Source organism: Argentina silus, assembly GCF_951799395.1.
Source record: "Argentina silus genome assembly, chromosome: 10".
NCBI classification, from domain to species: domain Eukaryota; kingdom Metazoa; phylum Chordata; class Actinopteri; order Argentiniformes; family Argentinidae; genus Argentina; species Argentina silus.
Genome location: NC_139664.1, coordinates 19,987,300 through 20,010,514, shown reverse-complemented (window position 1 = coordinate 20,010,514; position 23,215 = coordinate 19,987,300). Strand labels below are relative to the sequence as shown.

The window sequence follows — 23,215 nt, the reverse complement described above, 5'->3', positions numbered from 1 at the left end:
GGGAGGCTGGTGTAGGTAGAAATCGGAGGATGTGCTCATTGTAATGCATGGAATGGAATGAACACTGCCTTGTCTCTTCAAGTCTGGATTACTGTAATCTTTAAAGGTATCCCCAGCAAGAGCTAGCAGAAGGTCCAATACATCCAGAACATGCTCAACATCTCAAAACCAGCACAGCCTAACTTGAAGAACCCAGATAAATCCACCCTGCTAGACATCTTTCTAAGGCCGTTGTTAGGGTTGGTAGGTAGTGCGAGGGACCCAAGTGCGGAGAGATACTCAGACACAGCGTAAATACTGAAACAGGGGTTTTAATACAAAAGAGGGGAATGGGGTACAAACAAACACGGGGACCAAACGGCAAAACAAAGGTGGAGAAAACAAGCTCCGCTAAATAAGGTACACACTTAACAAGTGGAATAATACGTGGTACGGGGTTATCACGGGGACTAACGATACGGACAGGCAGACAGGGTACTCACAACAGACAGGGAGAATCTCGGACGAAGACATGGGGAACACACAGGCTAGTTATACAAACAGGGGACAGAACACACAGGAGATATGATTCAGGGTAGATTGGGAGGCACTGACCCGTATAGCCAGAGGGGGGCGCCAGAGTCACCAGGCAGCAGTCTCAGGCGTGACAGCCAGTTGTGTTTTTGCAAATGACACCAGCGATCACTGTCCAATAGCCTGTATTAGAACTGAAAAGAGAAAAAAATCTGCTTCACGCTTCCTTACAAAAATAAATTATAAATTTTAGCGAGCAAGGTTTGAAGGATGATCTTTATTGGTCGAATCTTTCCCTTATCAGCTGCATACTTGACCCCAGATTTGGCTCTAGAACATTTCTCATCTATATTTACATCTCTGACTGATAAACATGCTCCCTTTACACACCTTAGAATTAAGAATAGAACTAATGTCTTGGTATTCCAAATCTCAGATCTCCTTTTATTTAAATCTCCTTTTGTTGAGAAACCAGGCCTGGGCAAAAGATAGGAAAATAGACTTGGTAACTGATTGGCAGATATTCAGACAATTGATAAACAGTTGCACCTCATCAATTAAGAAAGCTTAATCAAGCTACTTCCTAAGTGCTATCTCAGATTCTGCTGGTGATCCTACAAAATTTTGGAAAACAATTAAAGCCCTGAAGTGTGGAAATTCCTCTTCATCCCGACCTAAAGAACTTTCGTCAGAGTCTGGCCTCATTACAGAGATAATTGAGATCAGTAATGCCTTTAACCAGCATTTTATCTCAGCATGGTTTTTATTTGAGAGAAATGGTGGTTTGGCTGACCCTGGTCAGACGGTCGACTGCGCTCCCATCTCCCAGCCCCCAGTTGGCTCCATGGGAGATCAGTCAACTACTAGTGAATCTTTGTTTTCATTTGAACAATTTTCTACTTCTGATGTACTAGATGCCCTGCTTAAAATTGACCTAAATATATATAATAATATATTGTAAAATTATAATAATATAATAATATATTGTTTTTTACTGTGCATCTTGTAATAGTTGTAATGTACTTTGAATGTGCTTTAAGTGTCGGCCCACAGTACATCTACCTTGACTTTTAGATCGTGCCAAGGGCATATGTCTGCCACTGGCTCCATGCCTGCTTGTGTTAACATGAGGTTCCGGCGAGCAAAAACGGTCATCCTGAAAAAGTGAATTAGCTTTAGAAATGGAAAAGGTTATTTCGTAACCTTTTAATTTGGGAGTAACAATGATATATGGAATTATCCCAAGGTACACACACCTTATTGGTTAAGCATATTGGTTATTTCGATTTGTGGGTAAATATAAGAAATGGAATTATCCAAAGGCACAAGGACCCATCACCATAGGGCTACTTAAACCCTCAGGCGTAAATGAATGTCATTTATCAATATGGAGCACCTCTCTGTTGCTGATGTGTTTGGTGGAGTGCGTAACACACTGGACATGCAATGATATTAGGCTACTCTTGGTTGGTGAGACGCAATTGTTGGGGAAATGGAGCATATAGGCTATAGGGCCCGTTAGCCTGGCAGGTACAGTATAGACTATTGTATAAAGACAGAAGTCGGCCAATGATGCAGGATCAATAACTTTTAGTGGGCTAGCTTATTTACATAAACGAGTTTAGCAGTGCCAGATGGCTTTAGCCTACATTTTTTCCAGTCTTCCGCGGACAGCATTCAGACTAAAGCCATACAGCGGAGACATATAGGACACACAATAAAAAACACTCCATATGTAGCCACAGGAAGATGTGGCCATTTACCGTTCCTGTTAAAAGGGATGACAATGTGCAGCCCATGCGTAAAACAATAGCCTAAATAGAACGGGACAATAATACAAGTTAGTTGGCAATATAGCATGGAAAAAAACGCTTCCTAATGAGGCTTTTAGGAGGTTGGGCGATTGTGCGCAATTGGCATTTTCAGTAAAAACATTCCTGTCTGAACATAGGTGTTCATTACGCGCAAACTGTCCCGGTGATGAGTCTGCTGGGTTCGTAGCTAGCTTGTGTCCGGGAATAGGTCTAAGGGTGTTAGAATTGTCCCATAATTTATGTATTCTATTTTCAAGCATTCTATGTGCCCCTCACTTCTGGCCAAGTAACAACCTGTCAAATACACAACACAGACATAACACCAGATAATAGGGAAGGACTAGGACCTGTAGCATCCGAGGCCAAATTCCATGGCTAGTTTATATAGTTTCTCTGGGAGATGAGTCCCAGAGAGAGAGAGAGAGACATAGCCTGAAACATTATTTCTTTGTAACATCGAATAAAGTACCCTCTCCAAAAGACGTCAACCTTCAGATCTCTTTATTTCATCTCATTGCAAACCTGAAAACTACTGTGTTGCTGCCGAAGAATTTACACATATATCAGGGCCAAACTAGACCAACGTCCTTACGGCACAGCAACGTCTCCGCACCGTGAGCCGCAGTTGAATAACTCAAGGTGATCTATGAGACATGCTAGACAGCATGCGAAAGCAGCACTTCTATCTCTATCACTTCTAGTCTATTTTCCTCGGCAGAGAGAGCGTTGCAGAGGCGTAGATGCAGAGAAATAAGCACCTAATATCAAATATAAATTCACAACTAATCTCAATAATCCTAAAACTAAGTAGGACAATTGCAATCTAAGTAGGACAATTACATACTTTTTTTTGGCCAACCACCCTGTTTTAGACAGTTGTTTATGTTCAGTAGGCCTTATTTATCAACATGTTGAATTAATTAAATAGGCCCGATTGTATAATTGTCTATGATTGACTATAGTACTCTGTCCGTTGAATGTGACAAAATCCTGTCCCTACGTAAACGTAAAAGCTGTAGGAAGCAGGTCTGTTAATGAATCAAATAAGCTCAACAAGGGTGGCTGTGTAGATTGTAGCATTATGCAGTAGGCCTATAGCCTAACGAATTTCAAAATTCAATTATTAGTTTGCGTTTACATTAAATCTTTCGTCTTTCAAACGAATGTATATGTACAGGGCTAAAGGAATGGCGCATGCCGTGTGGTTACATCGAATCTATTTCACTCACTTTGTGTGCAGACTATTGAAACAACATAAAACCCCTTTATGATACGTTTGAAAGTACGGCGTTTTGGAATTAAACTCTCTTCAAGCCTATATTTTTTCCAAAACCTTTGTATTAAGCTACATTAAGTCAAATACGCGCATACACACACACACACACACACACAAACAAACAACTTCTACATCAAGAACAGGCAATCAAACCATCAATTGAGTCTTGGAGACTGACGCGCTGAAAGACGATTATGACGCATTAACGTTACACCGTCCCAAAAAAGAAACAAAGGCCTGAGCACAAAATTAATTCATTATGGACAAACACCTCCCATCGACGACATCGTTTACGACCATAAGCTCTTTTAGTTAGTAAGTAGTAGGTAGTAAGTTAATCATATTTCGACCTCAAATATATTTTCCGCTAAACCTGCAGACTGAGTGTTAGGTAAGTTGATTTGATTAACCAACTTTATTTAGGTTAGTCTCACTAAGATAAAATCTCTTTTTCAAGAGAAACCTGGTCCAAGACAGACAGTCTGTTTCAGACAAATCACAAACGTAGACACACATACATCATAAAACAAATTACAGACACAGACACACATGTTTGTGTGTCCCAGGTTGGACCAATAGCTAAGCTTTCCCCAGCATTATATTTGAGGAAACATTTTGATGAGCAGAAACATGTGGTTGGATTTCTAAACCAATTGCTTACTTAAGTGAAAGTCTTCAAGGTGATTTATTTTGACTTACCACAACTAACTAACTTTTCTACGCTCTCTTACTGGGGGCAACCCCCAAGTGGCCAGGGGCACAAACAGTGTGTGGAATCAACACTTGACCCTGTGTTTCTCTTTCTCTCTCTTGGTGCCCCCCACTACCTCTCTCTCTCTCTCCCTCTCTCAGTCATGTCGCGGCGTAGTGCCCGCCTGGCATCAGGTGGGTACTACCAGTCTGATGATGACTCCAACAGCAGCACTGCGAGTGTTTCTTACAAAGAGAACTCTGTGAAGTAAGTGTGTGGTCTTTGATAGAGAAGCATTAAGCAAAGTGTTCAACACTGACTTAATTGTAAACCAATAGAAATTCACCCCTCCCCACCCCCCCTTCTCTCTCTCAGGGTTTTCAACAAGAGGCGTACAGGAGGGCGCAAAACAGCTTCCTCTCGTGCCTCCAGCCGTGCCACCAGCACAGCCAGCACCCACCCACACGCAGTTGAGGAGCCAATCAATGCCGAGGACTATCCTGGTACAGATGACATCACGTCTGCACCAGGGGAGGCTGGTGGAGGTAGAAATGGGAGGACAGGCTCATTGTAATGCATGGAATGGAATAAGGAATAGTATCAAATATGTGTGTTCATACCACTCCTCGTATCATTCCATACATTACAATGAGCCTGTCCTTCGATGTCTACCTCCACCAGGCTCCACTGCTCTGCACTCACTAATGACACAGATTGAAAAAGGTGCTTAATGCCTCTCTCTCCCCCTTCCTATCTCTCAGGCATGGCCCATGCTCTGAGGGCAGTGAAGAGGAGGCAGACGTTCAGGCCTCCTCCCAGTATGGCTCCAGCTCCTGTCTCAGTCCTGACCCCAGCTTTGACCCTGACTCTGGCCCAGGCCCCCAGTCTGAGCCTGCTTTCTCCTGCCTTAAGCACCTCAGGCTACTCCTCCTCAGATGGAGCCAGTACCACGACAACCACCTCCACCTGCTATAGTCAGTACAGTGTGTGTGTGTGTGGTATGTGTGTGTGTGTGTGTGTGTGTGTGTGTGTGTGTGTGTGTGTGTGTGTGTGTGTGTGTGTGTGTGTGTGTGATTCTGGTTAGGAGCAACCTCAACATTTAGAGGTCACTTAAATTTGACCTAAAGATTTAGAGCTCACAAACACAGAGGAACTTACAATGTTTTGTACTTCCTCCTTTTTAGGCTCAGTTCCATCGCCTCCTCCTGCACCAGGTAAATAAGAGAGTATGTGTGTGTGTGTGTGTGTGTGTGTGTGTGTGTGTGTGTGTGTGTGTGTGTGTGTGTGTGTGCATGTTTTCTCCCTCCTTTGAGGTTCTTAGTGTGCATTATCTTAGATTAGCTTCAACCCATTCTTCTCTCTCCCCTGTAGCTCGTCCATTGTTCACCGATGGTGTGAGGAAGGCCATACTGCATGTCCTCCTCCTCCTCCTCTTTACCCTCGGTTAGTGTGACATCACACCCTTTACATTCTGGAATCACATGTCCGAACTGTATTGAACTCGCTCTTATACCCCGAGGCACTTGTGTAGATATGGAAGGATTGAATAGGTATTTGCAAGTCTTTGAGAGGATCAAGGAGCTACCACCATATTGGTTAACCTATCCAATCCTCTGAGATTGAGTGTGTAGGGTGAAGGGGTTGTTTCTGAACAGAGCCTGTGTATCTCTCCCTGTTCTCCAGGTTTTTGGTACTTGTTCCCTATGTTGACCCTCTTGGCTCAGAACTTCACTATGACCCAATCTGTCCCACACACACCTCTCACCCCCCTGGCTCCCAGGGCTATGGTAAGACATGGCTATAGCCTATCACTGTACAAGGGCCAAGAGTTTTACCTGGTCAGGTCATGTGATCAGGGAAACCCCCTGGCTAGACTTGATATGTGTGTTCCTTGCAATGAAGACTTGTTAAAACCCTAAACCTTCTTGACAGGATGGAACTGCTGTCCTTAACTCTGCTTTGGAAGCTAAAATGAAAACGATACTGAAAGAGATGGAACTACTGAAGCAAATGGAACACCAGCAGATGCTGGTTTCTGAGGTGAAAGGCCTGCATATGTCCTTTCTCTCTGTCCTTGTCCACTCTGTGTCTGTATTCTTAGTTTTGAGCCAACAGAAAGTGTGTGTTGAGGGCTGTGACACGCGTATTCAGTCTGTTTGTCTCCTCTCACAGACGGTACAGAGATTACAGACTGATGTCAAGGAGGTCAGAGTCAGAGTGGAGAGGTCAGTGTGTCTGATACTAAGCATGGTTGATGTATGTTTGTGTGTGTGTGTGTGTGTGCGTGCGTGCGTGCGTGCGTGCGTGCGTGCGTGCGTGCGTGCGTGCGTGCGTGCGTGCGTGCGTGTGTGCAGAGAGCTAGACAACTGTCCACAAAACACACAGAGGACAAATCTCTGTCTCTCACAAAATGGACAATAAAGTTGACTTGTATGATATTGTGTGTAGAGTGGACTCAGAACAGCAGGTGCGTCTGTACCAGGAGGTGACAGACCTGAGAGCAGAACAAACCAGCGCCCGATCAGTCACTACAAGGCTGAGCCATGAGATGAGCGGCCTGAAGAGAGTGACCACCAGGCTCAGACAGAGGGTGGAGACCCAGGAGGTCCAGAGTGCCATGGTAACGCCAGCACACATCTCCTCTGGTTTCCTATAGCGGCAGCAACTATTGGATGACAATAAAGTTGTCTAAATCTGAATCTGAACCTGAATCTAGACCTGAGTCTGAACTTGTGTTTCCTGTAGCTGCAGCAGGACCTGTCCTCTGTGCAGGTGACCCCTCCTGAGCCCTGCCCCACAGCCTCGCCCCCCGTCAACACTGGACTCACCCAAGAACTCAGAGAAGCCATGGAGAAATGGTTTACTGACAGAGCGGCCCAGGTAAGAGGAGCAACCTGCCCCTCGACACTGATCTAACATAGCTGCAAGAGATGGAAGAGTGTAACTGTGTGTGTGTGTGTGTGTGTGTGTGTGTGTGTGTGTGTGTGTGTGTGTGTGTGTGTGTGTGTGTGTGTGTGCGTGCGTGTGTGTGTGTATGTGTGTGTGAAGCAGGATATGAAAAAGGATGGTCAGGGTTGCAGCCCCCCTATGGCAGACAAAATGCCTGACTTCGCCTTAGAATCTCAAGGTTGGTGACATCATCAATGCTCCTCATCATTTGTTGTATCTGGATAGAGTGGTAAACCCTTTGTGAATACTGAATGTGCTGAGACCTCTGTGTGTGTGTGTGTGTGTGTGTGTGTGTGTGTGTGTGTGTGTGTGTGTGTGTGTGTGTGTGTGCGCGCGCGTGTGTGTGCGTGTGTGTACCTGTAGGTGCCAGTGTGGTAAACTCAAGGTCTTCAAAGTCATACCACACCCGGTCGCCGTCTTTGACATTGTTTGGGTTTCCCTTGTGGTATCCATCAGAGAGCCCACGGACAGTCATCCAGGTAGCACTACCTAGCTCTCTCTCTCTCTCTCTCTCTCTCTCTCTCTCTCTTTTTCCATCCATGACCAATTCTAATCCATTCCACTCCTCTCTCCCTCCATCCACACACCTGTTGACCTCTCCTCCTCCCAGGGTAACCCAGTCTTACTTCCTGGTAAGTGCTGGGCATTCCAGGGATCGCAGGGTACGATGGCCGTCTCCCTGTCCCACCCCATCAAGGTCACCCATGTGACTCTGGACCACCTGCCTCGCTGTAACTCCCCTAATGGTCAAATCCACAGCGCCCCCAAGGACTTCCATGTCTATGTGAGTCCCCTTTGACCTATGACCTGTCCCCTGACCACTTAACCCCTAACCTGTAGAATGAATATCATTTAATTTAAAGTGTGACATTATCCACAGAGACATATGTCGTAGAAGTAGAAGTGTGCTGCTAATCTTAGACCCCATTTACACCTTTCATTAACATGCGTCCTGTGATCAGGTCACATATGATGACATATGATCTGGCCAGCTCGCATTAGCAATGCACCATTTATCTGACTTCCGTGTCTGCATTGTGATCGGATTTGGTTTACATGTCCCTTCACTTGGCTCACGGTCACGTGTCTAATTGAAGTTTAACAGACTGTGGTAAACAGTCGCTGTGTCCAGATTCCATTTACACTTGTGTACAATGCCAGCTCGTCCGCCTCTGGAGGTGGTTTCACAGATCCGATTACAATGTGTCATTTTTCCACTTACACACACCTTCTCATGTGGACACAATCTGGATGTGGACCATATCTGGATACAGGATGCATGGTGTAAATGAGGTCATCAATGTGACCCCATTTATGACCCTTTTGAGAATCCATTCCCCCTTCAGAAACAGAATTACTTTTTTTCCCTCTCTGTCTCTCTCTCTGTCTCTCTCTCTCTCTCTCTCTCTCTCTCTCTCTTTCCAGGGTATGTCTACTGACACTGAGGAGGGAACTCTACTTGGGAAGTTCACTTATGACCAGGATGGAGAGCCCACCCAGACCTTCAAACTGCCCGTGAGTCTGACTCACTATTAGAAAGTTAGATAGACTACATTGTTAGTTAGACTACTCCACTAAGGTACACCAATGTCCTCACACAGATACAAGTAGAAATTGGATTGAACTTAAACACTTAGTCTTACTCTCTCTCATACATTTTGTCTTGCCCCTCTCTCTCTCCAAATCCTAGAATCCTTCCGATTCTGTGTTTCGCTTCGTCGAGCTGCGTATCATCAGCAACTGGGGCCAGCTGGAGTACACCTGCCTGTACCGGTTCCGTGTACATGGACACATCGCCGTGTGAGACCACCAGCCACACCCCCGGACATGCCCAAACCAACCAGAGTCTTAGTTTTCATACCCCTGCTTATTTGCATTTCTACAATATGTAGCAAGATTGATTTCTGGTCAAAATAAAAAATATATAAAAACTAGAAAATAACTTATTTAGGTTGGGGTAATAGTTTAAAGATGAGATTGATTGACTAGGTAGTTGAAAGAAAGTGAGATAATAGGATGGAACAATGGATACAGTAAAATATAAAAGGGTATAAATATAAATATAAAGGGTTGCATATAGACAGATAGATGTGAGGTTAGATAGATAGATAGATGAAAGAGGGGAGGATAGATGAAAGAGGGGAGGATAGATAGATCAATATAATTAAGTATGAATTATACTGAGAAAGCGGTAGTGACTGGCAATAGGAAGAAAGGATGGTGACTGAGTAGTTGAAAGATAGTATCTATATATAATATCCCTTCTCTGAAAGCTCTATTGCTGGAAATTGGTTGAGAATTGCGAGGTACAGCATGTTGCCATGGCCTACAGTTTTCTCTGTGTGGCTCAGTAGAGGCTGGTGGGAGTAGAAATCAGAGGACAGAAAACATGAGGCTGGAAATGCTCAAATGTATTATTCTTTATTTCAATATGATGCCAAAAAGGTGCTAAATCTCAGAAGTGCAAAAAATGATCAAGTGCACAATAACAAGACTGTGCAATAATAATTCACTCACACATTTTTGGAATCCTGCCAAATATTGCTGCTACATTATTGCACTTCCAACCACGTGTCCAACCAAGAGTCCTTTACCTCTTATGAACAGCAGAGGGCGCCAAGTACCTTGTTAATGGGAGGAATGATATTGCTGGGCCTCTAGAAACTACCCTCCAATACCATAGTTCCCATCATATGTTTTAATGAGGTGTTCTTCACTTGTCAAGAGCGCAAGTTTAAAATGTTAAAGTATTTGCAATGTGGTGAACTGTTGTGTGTAGCTTAGAGTTAGTTTGAATCGTCACCGAAATTACTCCGATGTTTTTCGTGGTAGACTGCTACACACAGCCTATGAATATATTGTAACGACCCTGTGTAAGGCCCGTTAGCAGCTCCGCCAAGGGAGTTAACTCTCTTGGTGTTGTGGCTGGCGCGGCCGGTTTGTAAGCGGAAGGTTGCGAGTTCGATACCCGCTTAAGGCAAGCTACTCTACCCCGCCGTTCGTTACATTGGTGTCAGAAGTGGGATGGCGCCCGTGAGGCCATCGGAGAGGCGTGTCCACGTGAGAGACTTGTATAGTGAAGCGTGAGGGCACGCTCTCCCGAACGGAGGGGATAGTGTAACGACCCTGTGTAAGGCCCGTTAGCAGCTCCGCCAAGGGAGTTAACTCTCTTGGTGTTGTGGCTAGCGCGGCCGGTTTGTAAGCGGAAGGTTGCGAGTTCGATACCCGCTTAAGGCAAGCTACTCTACCCCGCCGTTCGTTACAATATATATTTTTTAGCAGATATCATTATACCATACTTTATGATCCAGAAACTGTACAATACACCTGGTGCAAGGTTTTTATGTCTGGTATTCATTATGGTTGAAATATCTCTCACCAGGAAAAACACTGGTGCCCTACTATGACACATACACATAGCACCCTGGTGAATATTGTGAGAACCGCCCAAACGGACCATAACTGCATGTAGGGAGATTGGCAGAGGTGCAGTCAAAGCATAATAGACTGTATGAATAATAAACCGTATTTGCCAGGGGAAATGTGAAACGATCCAAGGGACTGTCCTCCTAGCTCAACGGAAGGGGGTTGTGTGTGACAAGCAGACCTGGACCGGGAATTCAGGAACCTACCTTTCAAAACAGTGTGTCCTGAATCTGTTTAAATTGACATGGTTGTTTTTTTACCACCCAACCTGCTCCACATAGAAATGCAAGTATTTTTCTATCTCTCCTCTCTCCTAAATACTAGAAATAAAGAGTGGAAACTCATTATATTTAAATGGGAGGTGAAAATTCAATTTCGGACCTCCATTTGTTCACACTGCTTCAAGGCTCCGGATAGTGGCTCGACAACACAAATGCCCTGAGAACACTCAATATAACATTGATTATTTTCCTGTTGATTATTTTTCTGTCCTTGATGTACAGTAACTTGAATGTATTCTTTTTCCTTTTTTTGTACTTTCCTCTTTTTTGTTGTGAAGTAGTGCTTGGGCATAAGAACAGCTTATGGCTCTATAATAGAGGCATTTGTTACAGTATAGGTCCCTGAAAAGTAACTGCAGTGCCATAAAAACATTTGCTGCAGTTTTCAGTTGTTGCAGAGTGGATATTGCATCTTTTAGGACATCTCTAAACTTGGTTGCTCTGCGTGATCCAGATCTGTAGTGTCACTTTGCAAATTTATTTCATTTATTTCATATTGTATGTATTAACTTTGTAGTCGATTAATACAGTACATCTTTATTACCCTCTTTACCCTTTTTTTGCAGAAGTTGTTGTTGCGGAAGTTGGAGTAAAATGTCTAGCAGTCTAAATTGAAAGCAACATGATACTGTAGCCCCAGTCTCATATATCTGCAGTATCTATTATTTGATCTAAGAAGAGTTCTTGCATCCAAAAACACTCACAAGACATGTTTGCAGTAGTGTTAGTTTGAGGGACACCTGGTGGCGCTTCGGAGTGTTTTAGGCAGAAAAGTGGAACAACTGTTAATTTCCATGAGGGTTGATTCAGAAAACCCTAGTTTGTTGCCTAGCAGCAGCCTGTCGCCTGATCTGCTCCCTGCTTTCGCTCTCCTCATGTTTTTACAGAAGTGGAGTTGACAGAAGTGTCTGGATTGTGTTCTTTGGAGTGCACGGAGTTTTGTTTTCTTGTTTTTTGGATATCATTTACACTTAAGGATTAGCAGTATTTCGCATGAAGAATTGTATCATGATTACAATACATTGGACGTGCCAAATGCCTTTTGGTTTAACGCTGGAAATGAACTATGGATACGTGTATGGATACTCCATCTATCCCTTCTAATAACACGATGACAACGAAAGCCAACATATAGGTGAGTTTTCTTCTTGATAATATTTCACTAATTCACTCAATCGGCTGGGGTACATAGTCTTGAATTCCAATACACGCGTAAAAGTAAAATGTAGCGGTAAGTGAACTTGTGGTGTAGCCTATTGCTACAGATCGTGCCCAGCTGTGTCGTGCCCAATTAAGTTGCGCGATTTATGTAATTACACTGTCTATTCATTATAGCTTTTCAATTTGTTTTCCGTCGAAAAGCTGAATATTTCGCAGAAACTTAAAAAATAAAAATAAAACAATATTTTCTCTATCCAAGATAAATATGCACTACCATCTGACGAACTTATTTCATAATACCAATATACCTTTTCTTTCATTCAAAACAACTGGTCTTGTATGTGCTGCTCTGATATTACATAAGCTATTCAACAGCTCACTGATTCCTTTTCTTACCTTGGATGAAATACCACGAGTGCATTTGTGTTTTTTCTTTGTGTTTGTAATGCCATTCTTCTCATTAAGTGTACGTGTTACAACATATTACATTGTTATTGTGGGAGTCTAGAAGCCCCACTTCCTTCCTCTTCCCCCCCTGTCATGTAATATGCTAATCAAATTCTTACCAAGTTCTTACTCTGTGACCACTGTGTGATTATCTTGGTTAATATCTAATTTGTCTCATGTTTTATTTGTCATTATGACAGGCATTTGATCTCAACACAAAATCTGAAATGTATCAGAATATCTCTTTTATTGCAATGAGCAATACATCTTTATTCCAGACATCCAGAATTTTATGGCAGGTCCTCTGAGTTGTGGTTTTTGAGTAGCAATGTCGCCCCAAATGGATGTGTTCAAATATATAAACATATTTAAAAAAACATTCATTATCATGTCCCTCCTCTCGCTTCTAGACAAAATGGAGTAAAATGATTATCCTTCATAATCAAATTTTTACACACACTGACTGTGTTTGAACAAATTTCCTTTCTATCATTAACATTTTTTAGGTGTACACTATGGTGTCGTTGTACTTGCCACATGGGATTTTAAAACAATATACATTTTAAGGATTTTATAAACTACCCATGCACATATTTTAAAATGGTGTACCCCTGTCTCAGCTCTTTCTCTGAGACCTCTTTGGTGTCTGCTCAAATGATCTCATGAAATATGCAGGCCATGAACATTATCACAATGACAATGTTAGATAGAGGAACTTACCAAAAGGGAATTAATGATTACAGGAATAGTAGCATTCTATTAATTAGGTAGGCCAGCTGAAATATTTAAATCTTAACATACAGTAGAGCTTTGAAGAAGTAGGACACGGCCAGAGGCTTTTTCTCTCTATTTCACGCTCTCTCTCTCTCTCCATCTGATGTTTGACACACCATTCTTGGCAGGAGCAAGCGAGGAAACCATGGATTCATTCAGGGAATTCATTGCAAAGGTGGTTTAACTGAGGACCATACTGAACAGTAGAGCACATGACTGAGCAAAGCTACAGTAGCAAGAGTGGGAACGGAGTAAAAAATTCACTTTGAAAGTGTGACTTATGACTTACCAAGTTCCCTATTCCCTATATATGCAGTTTTTCATAATCAGTAAAATCCTGGCCACCACTCTGGGTCAACAACATGGAAAATATGTTTTAGTAATATCTGTTTTAGTAAAAGTAACAGTCTGGCCACATGCCTATGCAACATATCCATGTTTGTTTTTCATTGATAAATGATAGGGGAATAGCAACCTAACGTTACCTGTGCCGTATGCATCTCTCCTTCTGCTCAGATCAGTCCAAGAGGATGTTTGTCAGCAAATTTGCTATTTCATCGTTTGCAGATTGCGGCTTTAAATTACAGAAACAAAATCAAGGAATATGCTTTCATTACCTATTACCATATAAGCAATGTGTGTTTCATAGTTTTATTATAATGTGATTATTAACATGTTATGCACTCCTAAGGGATATACTATGAATCAAACTTTTTATATTGAAGATTATGTAAAATTAGCGGGCTTGAGTTATTGTCAAATTCAGGTTCAGGCTTCCAACAATGTAATTTTCATGACATGGGTTATCCCGAGTTGGAGGATATTGGGTAAAAGTTAGCTGGCTAAGTCCTTTAGCTTGCTTCATAGTATACCTGGGAGATTTACCTGTACTTCCATTTGCTTCCTGTTTTACCAATTTAGCTCCCCCCATTGGAGTGTAGGCCAACCACACCATGACGAGCTGTTCTTCCAGTCCGGCTGAGTTCTACGGGGACAGTGCCTCCCTCCTGTCCCTGGACTCCAGTGTCTTCTACAGCGAGCCCCCGCCCCTCTGCGACAACCCGCTAGACTTTTTCATCATCAACGTGGGTGGCAGCCGCTACGTCCTGTCCCAAGAGCTGCTGGTGTCCTACCCAGAGACACGGCTCGGTAAGCTGGCCCTGTCCACCCGCGACTCGGCCCTGGAACTGTGTGATGACGCCGACTTCCTGGAGAACGAGTTCTTCTTTGACCGTAACTCGCAGACCTTTCAGTATGTGGTATACTTTATTTTTATTGGTGCAATCGGTGTCTTTGGTTTCTGTTGAAAAGTAGTGCTTTTAAATTTAGGGATGGGTTTCTGTGAATTTGTTGTTTTGATTCTTGGCTGAATGTGTTTGCAGTACCTCAAGTTGCCACTGGGAAAATAAAAGTTACAGATTGCACCTTTACATTCTTATTTTATTAAGAAAAATGTTATGAGGAAACTCCTGCGGATTTGACCTCCTAACAAAAATAAAGGGTCACTCAAGTATAGACTTTACTTGCTGTCATTTCTTTTTTCAAATAACAGATACGTGATGAACTACTACCGCACAGGCCGCCTCTATGTGAGGGAGGAGCTGTGCGTGGTCTCCTTCCTCCAGGAGATCGAGTACTGGGGCATCGATGAGCTCCGCATCGACCCGTGCTGCCGTGACCGCTACTACCGCCGCAAGGAGCTGAAGGAGAGCCTGGACATGCCGCGCGTTGACGAGCCCGACGACAGCGACGATGAGGACTTCTCTGGGGCCGTGTGCCCGGCTCTTCGCAGGCATCTGTGGGACCTGCTGGAGAAGCCCGAGTCGTCGCGGGCGGCACGCACCTTCGGCACGCTCTCCATCTTTTTCGTGGTGGTGTCCATCGTCAACATGGCGCTTATCTCACTGGACCTGGGCGACCTCGGGGGCGCGGGTGGGAACGCCAGTGTCCAGCCGTTCTTCCTGGACACGCTGGAGTATGTGTGTGTGGTGTGGTTCACGGGCGAACTGGCGCTGCGCTTCGTCTGCGTGCGTGACAAGTGCCGCTTTAGCCGCAGTGTGGCCAACGTGATCGACCTGCTGGCCATCCTTCCCTTCTACGTGACACTGGCGGTGGAGAGTCTGCACGGCGGCTCAACCGAGCTGGAGAACATGGGTCGCGTGGTGCAGGTGCTCCGGCTCATGAGATCCCTCCGCTTGCTCAAGCTGGGGCGACACTCCACAGGTAAGGTCACACAAGCATAAACTGACAAGCTCTAATCTCAATAGCAACACCTGATCCTAAACTCTTCATTGTACAAGTTCTATGCTAATTGGAGGAAGATGATTGTATTCTATTCTATAAATCCAAAATCTGCCACTAGGGGAGATACTATGGTTACTAAACCTAGTGGTGGACTGAATTTCGCTAATGGCAGTCTTACACTGATATACATACATTCTTTATCCAGACTTTCACCTTGATTCTCAGTGCTTGAACATGATCAATGCCGCTATATGATAAATATGATCTTTTATGACCAAAAAGCACATCACGTAATCGCAGCAATGGACACTGCATCCATCATTTCTCAGCGCTAACCTTTGTTGTTTATCAGGACAATAATTGCATTTTAAAGATATCAGAGATCAAAACTGATTCAGTCATTACTTTCAACTGCCAGAAGTTCAGTAACTCTTTGGTGACTGCAGATGTGTGTGCATACAGGGCGTTAACTAGAATGGAAATGTGAGACAAGATGGCTATAGTGTTCATTGTAAAACAATAGCATCACACTGACTATATAGAAATGTCAAACAAAATCTCATTCAAGTTCTTCTCTGTAATAAAACTAGTTTCTGAGAGGTGGTGGATCCCAGGAGAGATTCTAACATGGTGGAATCTTTCTGAGAGAGATTTTTTCCAGGTAATAGAAAGCCTGAGAGAGAACTGAGTGAGAAAGGGAATGAGATAGGCAGGGAAACGGAGAAGAAATGTATTCATTCATATTTCCTTGGGAGATTGGGAGGAGGGGGCCTGCCTGACAGGCGAGAGAAAGTTCCCCAGCCTGTGTGTGCGTGTGTATGTGTGTGTGTGTGTGTGTGTGTGTGTGTGTGTGTGTGTGTGAGTGAGTGAGTGTGTGTAAGTGTAAGTGTAAGTGAATATATTTTATCTTAGTGAGACTAACCTAGATAAAGTTGGTTAATCAAATCAACTTACCTAACACTCAGTCTGCAGGTTTAGCGGAAAATATATTTGAGGTCGAAATATGATTAACTTACTACCTACTACAACTAAAAGAGCTTATGGTCGTAAACGATGTCGTCGATGGGAGGAGTTTGTCCATAATGAATTCATTTTGTGCTCAGACCTTTGTTTCTTTTTTGGGACGGTGTAACGTTAATGCGTCATAATCGTCTTTCAGCGCGTCAGTCTCCAAGACTCAATTGATGGTTTGATTGCCTGTTCTTGATGTAGAAGTAGTTTGTGTGTGTTTGTGTGTGTGTGTGTGTGTGAGTGAGGGCGTCTGGCTTTGATGATTTTGGTGGGGGATGAGGATTCTGGTTTCAGGTAGAGACTCCCGAGTCATGATGTTACCACTTTGAGAGGGACGGTTGTAGAAGAGAGAAGAGAAAGCAAAAGAGCACATCTCATCTAGTCCCCTCAATAAAGAGGGAAAGAAAAAAAGAAAATGGTGACATTTGGCATGTGCCTTTGATCTAGGATGCACTTACAGTCATGAGAAAAAATTAGGACACCCTATGAAAACCTTTGTCTTCTTCAACATATTCAAACATATGGACATTTGATATTCATTTGAACAATATTGAAAAATTGAGGTAATATAACTAAACAAATACAACTGAAACAAATTATTTAAAAAATGATTGGTAAAATGTAATTAATAGAAATGCAATCTTCTTGTGAGGAAAAAGTTAGGACACCCCCACATTTAGTTCCACTTAAAATGCCTAAAATTATAATAAAGAGCACCACATCAGGTGCAAATGATTAGAACATCGTTACAGAGGATTTTGGAGGAGCCTGTCCTATTTAAGCCTCAGATATTTAGTTTGGTTTGCTCTTGATTGTTGAAGTGAGTTGCATCACCATGGCGAGATCAAAAGAGCTCTCTGAGGCCTTCAGAAGAAAAATTGTAGATGCATATGAGTCTGGGAAGGGATATAAAAAGATCTCCAAACTATTCGAAATTGGCCATTCCACTGTCCGGAAAATAATTTACAAGTGGAGAACATTTAAAACCACCACCAACATGGCCAGGTCAGGCCGCCCAAGCAAGTTCAGCCTAAGAGCTGACCGAAAGATGCTTAAAGAAGTCTCCAACAATCCCAGAATGTCATCACGAGACCTACAGGTATCTCTTGCCACAATTGATGTCAAAGTACATGCATCCACCATAAGAAAGAGACTGAACAAGTTTGCATTACATGGGAGGTGTGCAAGGAGGAAACCCCTGCTGTCAAAAAAAAACATCAGGGCAAGACTAAAGTTTGCCAGAGAACACCTAGAGAAAGACCAGAACTTCTGGAACAATGTGCTTTGGACAGATGAATCCAAAGTTGAACTATTTGGGCACAGTAAGAGTAGACATGTTTGGCGCAAAACCAAGACAGCATTTGAGAACAAGAACCTCATACCAACTGTGAAGCATGGGGGTGGAAATGTCATGGTTTGGGGCTGCTTTTCTGCAGCAGGGCCTGGTCAGCTCACCATCATAGAATCCACTATGAATTTTGTATTGTATCAGAGGGTGCTTGAGGAAAATGTGAGACCATCTGTTCGAAAGTTGAAGCTGAAGCAGATGTGGACCATGCAACATGACAATGACCCAAAACATTCCAGTAAATCTACCAAGGAATGGCTCAAGAAAAATAAATTGAGAGTTCTGGAATGGTCAAGTCAAAGCCCGGATCTTAATCTTATTGAGATGCTGTGGATTGATTTGAAACTGGCTGTGCATGCAAGACACCCCTCGAACATCACACAGCTGAAAGAATTCTGCAAGGAGGAGTGGGAAAAACTTTCTCCCAATTGATGTCAGAGACCTGTAGACAGTTATAAGAAACGTCTAATTGAGGTTATTTCAGCCAAGGGGGGCAATACTAGCTATTAGGGCATAGGGTGTCCTAACTTTTTCCTCAGTAGGAATTGGCATTATTGTTAATTTTTCGTTAAATAAATGATTACAAAGTTACATTTTCATTTCACAGTTTTTTGTTCAATTACATCCCCTTTATCTATAGACATTGTTAGAAAGAAGATAACATATTGATATGTCCATATTTTTAAGAGAATAACTTAATATTTTGGGGGGTGTCCTAACTTTTTCTCATGACTGTACATCACTGGGTTACTTAAGGCCATTATAACAGTGAGGTTAATGAAAACTAAGCACTCTAAATTAACTTCAGCAGATTGGAATGGCAAGTCTTGTCATGAAGAGAAGAAAACCGATTGGGGAAAAACGGATTTAAAGACAGATTTCTCACTCTCTGGGGTGATAGTCGCTAAGCAGATGTGTTTTAGTGGAAAGTGTGAATTTGTCTGCATGTTCTGTACTTGCTCTTGGCACAGCATGACGTCTCCCAGGATACTAATAGATTTCACTGCTAAATTTATCTTAAGCCTATTATCTTCATGTAAAGTGACTTAATGTAAATGCTTATCTACTGATTTACTGATCAGTAGATAAGCATTTCCTCATATGAAACATGTTACTGCAGATAATAAACATTGGACGCCGTACACCAACATGAACAGATAAGCTCATTGAACCACAGGATTCAGAAATGTTAATAAAACGTACATGGGTAAGGTCATTTGAGTATAGCGTACACAAGCAAACAACAACTTGGATATTAAAGACAGCAGAGATCCAGAACCAAGGGCACTCTCATTAGCTCTTTGGCTGTAAACAAAGACAAGTTCACCATACTCTAGGGCTTATATACATGAGGAGAAGGACAGCCTGTGTACTGGTCTATCTCCATTTTAATAACCTTCTTCCCTCTGCCCCTGAAGCACTCTCAGCAGAACTGTTGTGTGTCTCTTTTCTCCCATTGCTTATCTGATAAGATTAAGGAACAATCAAAACAAACAAAAGCCAAATGAAAAGAGATACCTGGAACACAGAAGGACTCTCAAGTTCGCTATGCCTGCATTGACGGACGTCCTTGAAAGTGTATTAGCCTGGTTTGCTTTCTTGAAAAGATCCCATCTAATCAAATAAAGCCGCTCCTGCCAGCTCAAATATGAGAGATATTGAACTGTGTATGAAAAATATGTTTTATTAATTTGTTAGTGGACTTTCATTTTGGTCTTTGAAGCTTTTTGAAACTTTAGGATTTCATTTGAGTCCATCAGCTGTTCTATAGTGCTTTAATACATATTGCCTACATAGTTCCCACTCTCTGACAAAAACACAAACTCTGAGTATATTCAAAATACAAAAAACATCTGAAAAATGCTAATATCTACTCCCACACAAACTTCACAAACTTCATCCGAGATGCATTTTCTGCTTGAGGAGTTTGGAGAGCTGTGAAGCAATTCCAGGGTGTGAACCATACCAGCTGATCAGACGTGTGCTCTACCTACCAGACTGTTACCTACCGCTCTACCTACCAGATGTTTCACTGCAGGTCATCACTTTCACACACCGTGAAAGAGAAAGACTCAAGTGACGTTCTGTTTGCTGTGTTCTCTGTGGTAGTCTGCTGATTGCAGTTCTTACTGAAAGATAATGTCCAAAGAGACACTGTAATGTTGTCAAATGCTATAGGTCTGCTGTTCATAGCCTCAACAAATGCATGAATATGAGATTAAAAGTACACTATGGAAGTTGAGTTACTAATTGTTGACCTAAATGTTTTGCTTGAGTGTTCACTGTACACCTCTTATCATACTTTACTTCATAACATGATATAATATGAATAAAAGCCATGCCTCATTGAACCACACAATCCTTAGTTGTAAGCTAACTTTGGTAAAATAGGCTTATGCTCATGGGCATGGGGAGGTGTGCCCCGTTTTATTCAATTATGTAATTTCTGGACATTATTTCTCACTATTTAGGGGACCCTTTTTAGCTCAAGAGCACCCCAGAGGCAGGTTTTCATCATGCAACTTTAAAGGTCAATCAATAGGACAGGTTTCGGCCCAAACTGCACAGGCCAAGCTTTTGTGTTCCGTGTTTCACCAGAATGTACTAAGATATGCACCACAGCGCCTTTGATGTTTTGATGTTTGACAATCACTCATTGAATAGTGAAGTGAAAATGTGCACCTGCACACTTGAGAAGGATCAAGAGGCTATATTCAACAAGGAATAAATAGAAAATATTAAGACTAATTAGATACGATGTTCATTTTCAAGGTCCTACACTTGAAGGTGTGCACCTGCATGCTTACAGAAAATTGCTAGGTATTAGGAATTAATTCAGGTATTAGGAATGACTCATGATCTTAATGGTAATGTTTTCGAGTCCTACATGTTAAAAGGAAGATTGCGCAACCATCCTCTTATTTTATTTGCTAACTCGTCACTGTTTGCAGATCTGAAGGGGCCGGAAACAATATGGTCATGGCCCCATCTTGGGTTATAGGAATCTTCTGCTTTATTTCTTAGACCTATCCCACTCCTTCAGATATCTGCTATTGTTGGGGAAGGGCCCGTAAGTTTTATTTTTATAGTGTGCCGATACACTGTATCAACGGCCATTGAATCAAGGTACAGAGACCGACTTGTGAATCAATAGTTCAGATCTCTCTTGTTTAATAGAGGATACAACAGTTGTATTCCAGTCTTTCTGTGTCCCCCTATACAGGTCTCAAGTCCTTGGGCATGACCATCCGTCAGTGCTACGAGGAGGTGGGCCTCCTGCTCCTCTTCCTCTCCGTGGGCATCTCCATCTTCGCCACGGTGGAGTTCGCCCTGGAGCACGACCTGCCTGGCACCACCTTCACCAGCGTGCCCTGCGCCTGGTGGTGGGCCACCACCTCCATGACTACAGTGGGCTACGGCGACATCCGCCCCGACACCACCCTGGGCAAGGTCTTGGCCTTCCTCTGCATCCTGTCAGGCATCCTCATCCTGGCGCTGCCCATCGCCATCATCAACGACCGCTTCTCCGCCTGCTACTTCACGCTGAAGATGAAGGAGGCGGCGCTACGCCACGGGGAGGCACTCAAGAGGCTGGCGCGGGGGTCGGTGGGTGACGTGGGCGGCACGGGAGGGGGTGGTGGCGGGATGAACCTGAGGGATGCGTACGCCCGCAGTGTGATGGAGATGCTGAGGCTGCAGGGGAGGGAGAGGGCCAGTACGAGGAGCAGCGGTGGCGATGACCTGTGTTGGTAGTGTGGGGGACGGACCATTCGCAAGGATTGTTGTGGTGATTGTTTTGAATTGACTGAGTTAAATGGAAACCTGATTAGTAGGGAAGGTAAGATGATTGTTTATGTATTACTATAGAGAAAACGATGAAAGTACTTTACTGCTGGGAATGCTTTCAGAGTCCAGGAATGGTCATTTTCAGGGATTGAGTTAGACATTGACATTGGGGTGCTTTTAAAAACAGTGGGCTGGACCAGCTTTTATAAGAAAGTACCTATTAGCACTCTTGTAATTTGAACCCTGATTATGTGGATCAAGAACACGATCATGAAGTGGGTCAAGAACATGATCATGAAGTGGGTCAAGAACACGATCATGATTCAACAACAATGGCCAAGTGGTCATTATGTGTGAAGTTGAAGGTAAATGACTGTGGTAGATATCGCCTTAAATCGTCAAGCCAAAACTTTGACGAGAAAACCTTCTCAATGTTGTGTCCTCTGACTCTGTTGCATGTTGTGTCTCTTCCGTCTGTGTATGGGTAGGTGTATATGCATATTCTAAGATGACGTGGTTATTTATTGTATCATACCCCTATTTTCTCTCTGTTGAAAAATGGTTCGTTATTTTATTTTCTCGTAATTGCCAATTGATGTTTTGAAAAAGCACACCATGATTTCAGTAGAGAGCAATAAAACAGCCTTCTTCTCCTGCCTCGCTATTTTATGGGTCACAATGGTCTTTTGAAATATCACTGTATTACTCTACTCTGGTCTGGGTGACATATCTGAGTTTTCTAAGTTTCCTGAGACCTTTGTGGTTAATGTAAATGTATTTGTCTCTCCCGACCCAGGTCCAGAACACTCATAGGGCAGCAAAGTGCTTCATTTGGCCAATTTAGTTTGTTCAGACGGAGAGAAGAAGCCTGGAACATGCTTCTTGTCGAAACAAAGTTTACTGGTTTCGCACAAACAAAATGACTTATTGCGGAGTTAACAAACTGTTTGTTTGTTTGCTGGAGCGGTTTTGTTTGCGGTATCCTGCATAGCCAAATTTTGTTTATTCACCTCAGCCGATTTTGTAGCTGCTCCCACTCCAACCAGAAACAACACATCAGCCCAGGCCCTCCTGTGAGAGAGCAGCCACTACAACGCCAAGTCAGGGAGGTTTGAAATTAACTATAAAAGGTTTTAGTAAATAATCTAATCGGCTATGTGTTTATCGTCGTCAGATTGGGTTCTTTACTACTTTACTTTAAAGAACTCTCTCTGGACTGATGTCAATGCATTATTAAATCAAACCGTAAGGACAGTCTAAATGCAAATGACTGCTTAAACTGAAACACTGGAATAGTGATGAATGTATTCATGCAATGGAATGGAGTGGATTGCATTTATAGCGTTTTTTTACTCTGGCTTGAATTTTATAGAGGCCAATTCACCCCTTCCACCACCAATGTATAGCATCCATTAAAACATTATTTAAAACCAAACCTTTTGAGAAATAATAGTATTCTTTTTTAGTGATAGTAGGAAACATTGGAGAATACAT

At 42.9% G+C, this 23,215-nt stretch overlaps 2 protein-coding genes across 2 annotated transcripts; both read left to right on the top strand.

The window, feature by feature from the left end:
* Nucleotides 1-4,457: 4,457 nt before the first annotated feature.
* LOC310811334 (uncharacterized protein) lies at nucleotides 4,458-9,103 on the top strand (the record flags this gene model as incomplete). Its single annotated transcript, XM_083679455.1, has 14 exons — nucleotides 4,458-4,561; nucleotides 4,670-4,797; nucleotides 5,056-5,268; nucleotides 5,666-5,737; nucleotides 5,978-6,081; nucleotides 6,227-6,334; nucleotides 6,467-6,519; nucleotides 6,743-6,914; nucleotides 7,040-7,174; nucleotides 7,346-7,421; nucleotides 7,607-7,722; nucleotides 7,854-8,027; nucleotides 8,669-8,758; nucleotides 8,934-9,103. The coding sequence occupies 14 exons, from the start codon at nucleotides 4,458-4,460 to the stop codon at nucleotides 9,045-9,047; spliced, it is 1,659 nt and encodes a 552-aa protein (XP_083535581.1). The 3' UTR covers nucleotides 9,048-9,103.
* A 2,767-nt stretch (nucleotides 9,104-11,870) lies between these two features.
* kcnv1 (potassium voltage-gated channel modifier subfamily V member 1) lies at nucleotides 11,871-22,385 on the top strand. Its single transcript, XM_083678319.1, has 4 exons — nucleotides 11,871-12,085; nucleotides 14,254-14,584; nucleotides 14,885-15,555; nucleotides 21,159-22,385. The coding sequence occupies exons 2-4, from the start codon at nucleotides 14,286-14,288 to the stop codon at nucleotides 21,686-21,688; spliced, it is 1,500 nt and encodes a 499-aa protein (XP_083534445.1). The 5' UTR covers nucleotides 11,871-12,085; nucleotides 14,254-14,285; the 3' UTR covers nucleotides 21,689-22,385.
* The last annotated feature ends 830 nt before the right edge of the window (nucleotides 22,386-23,215 follow it).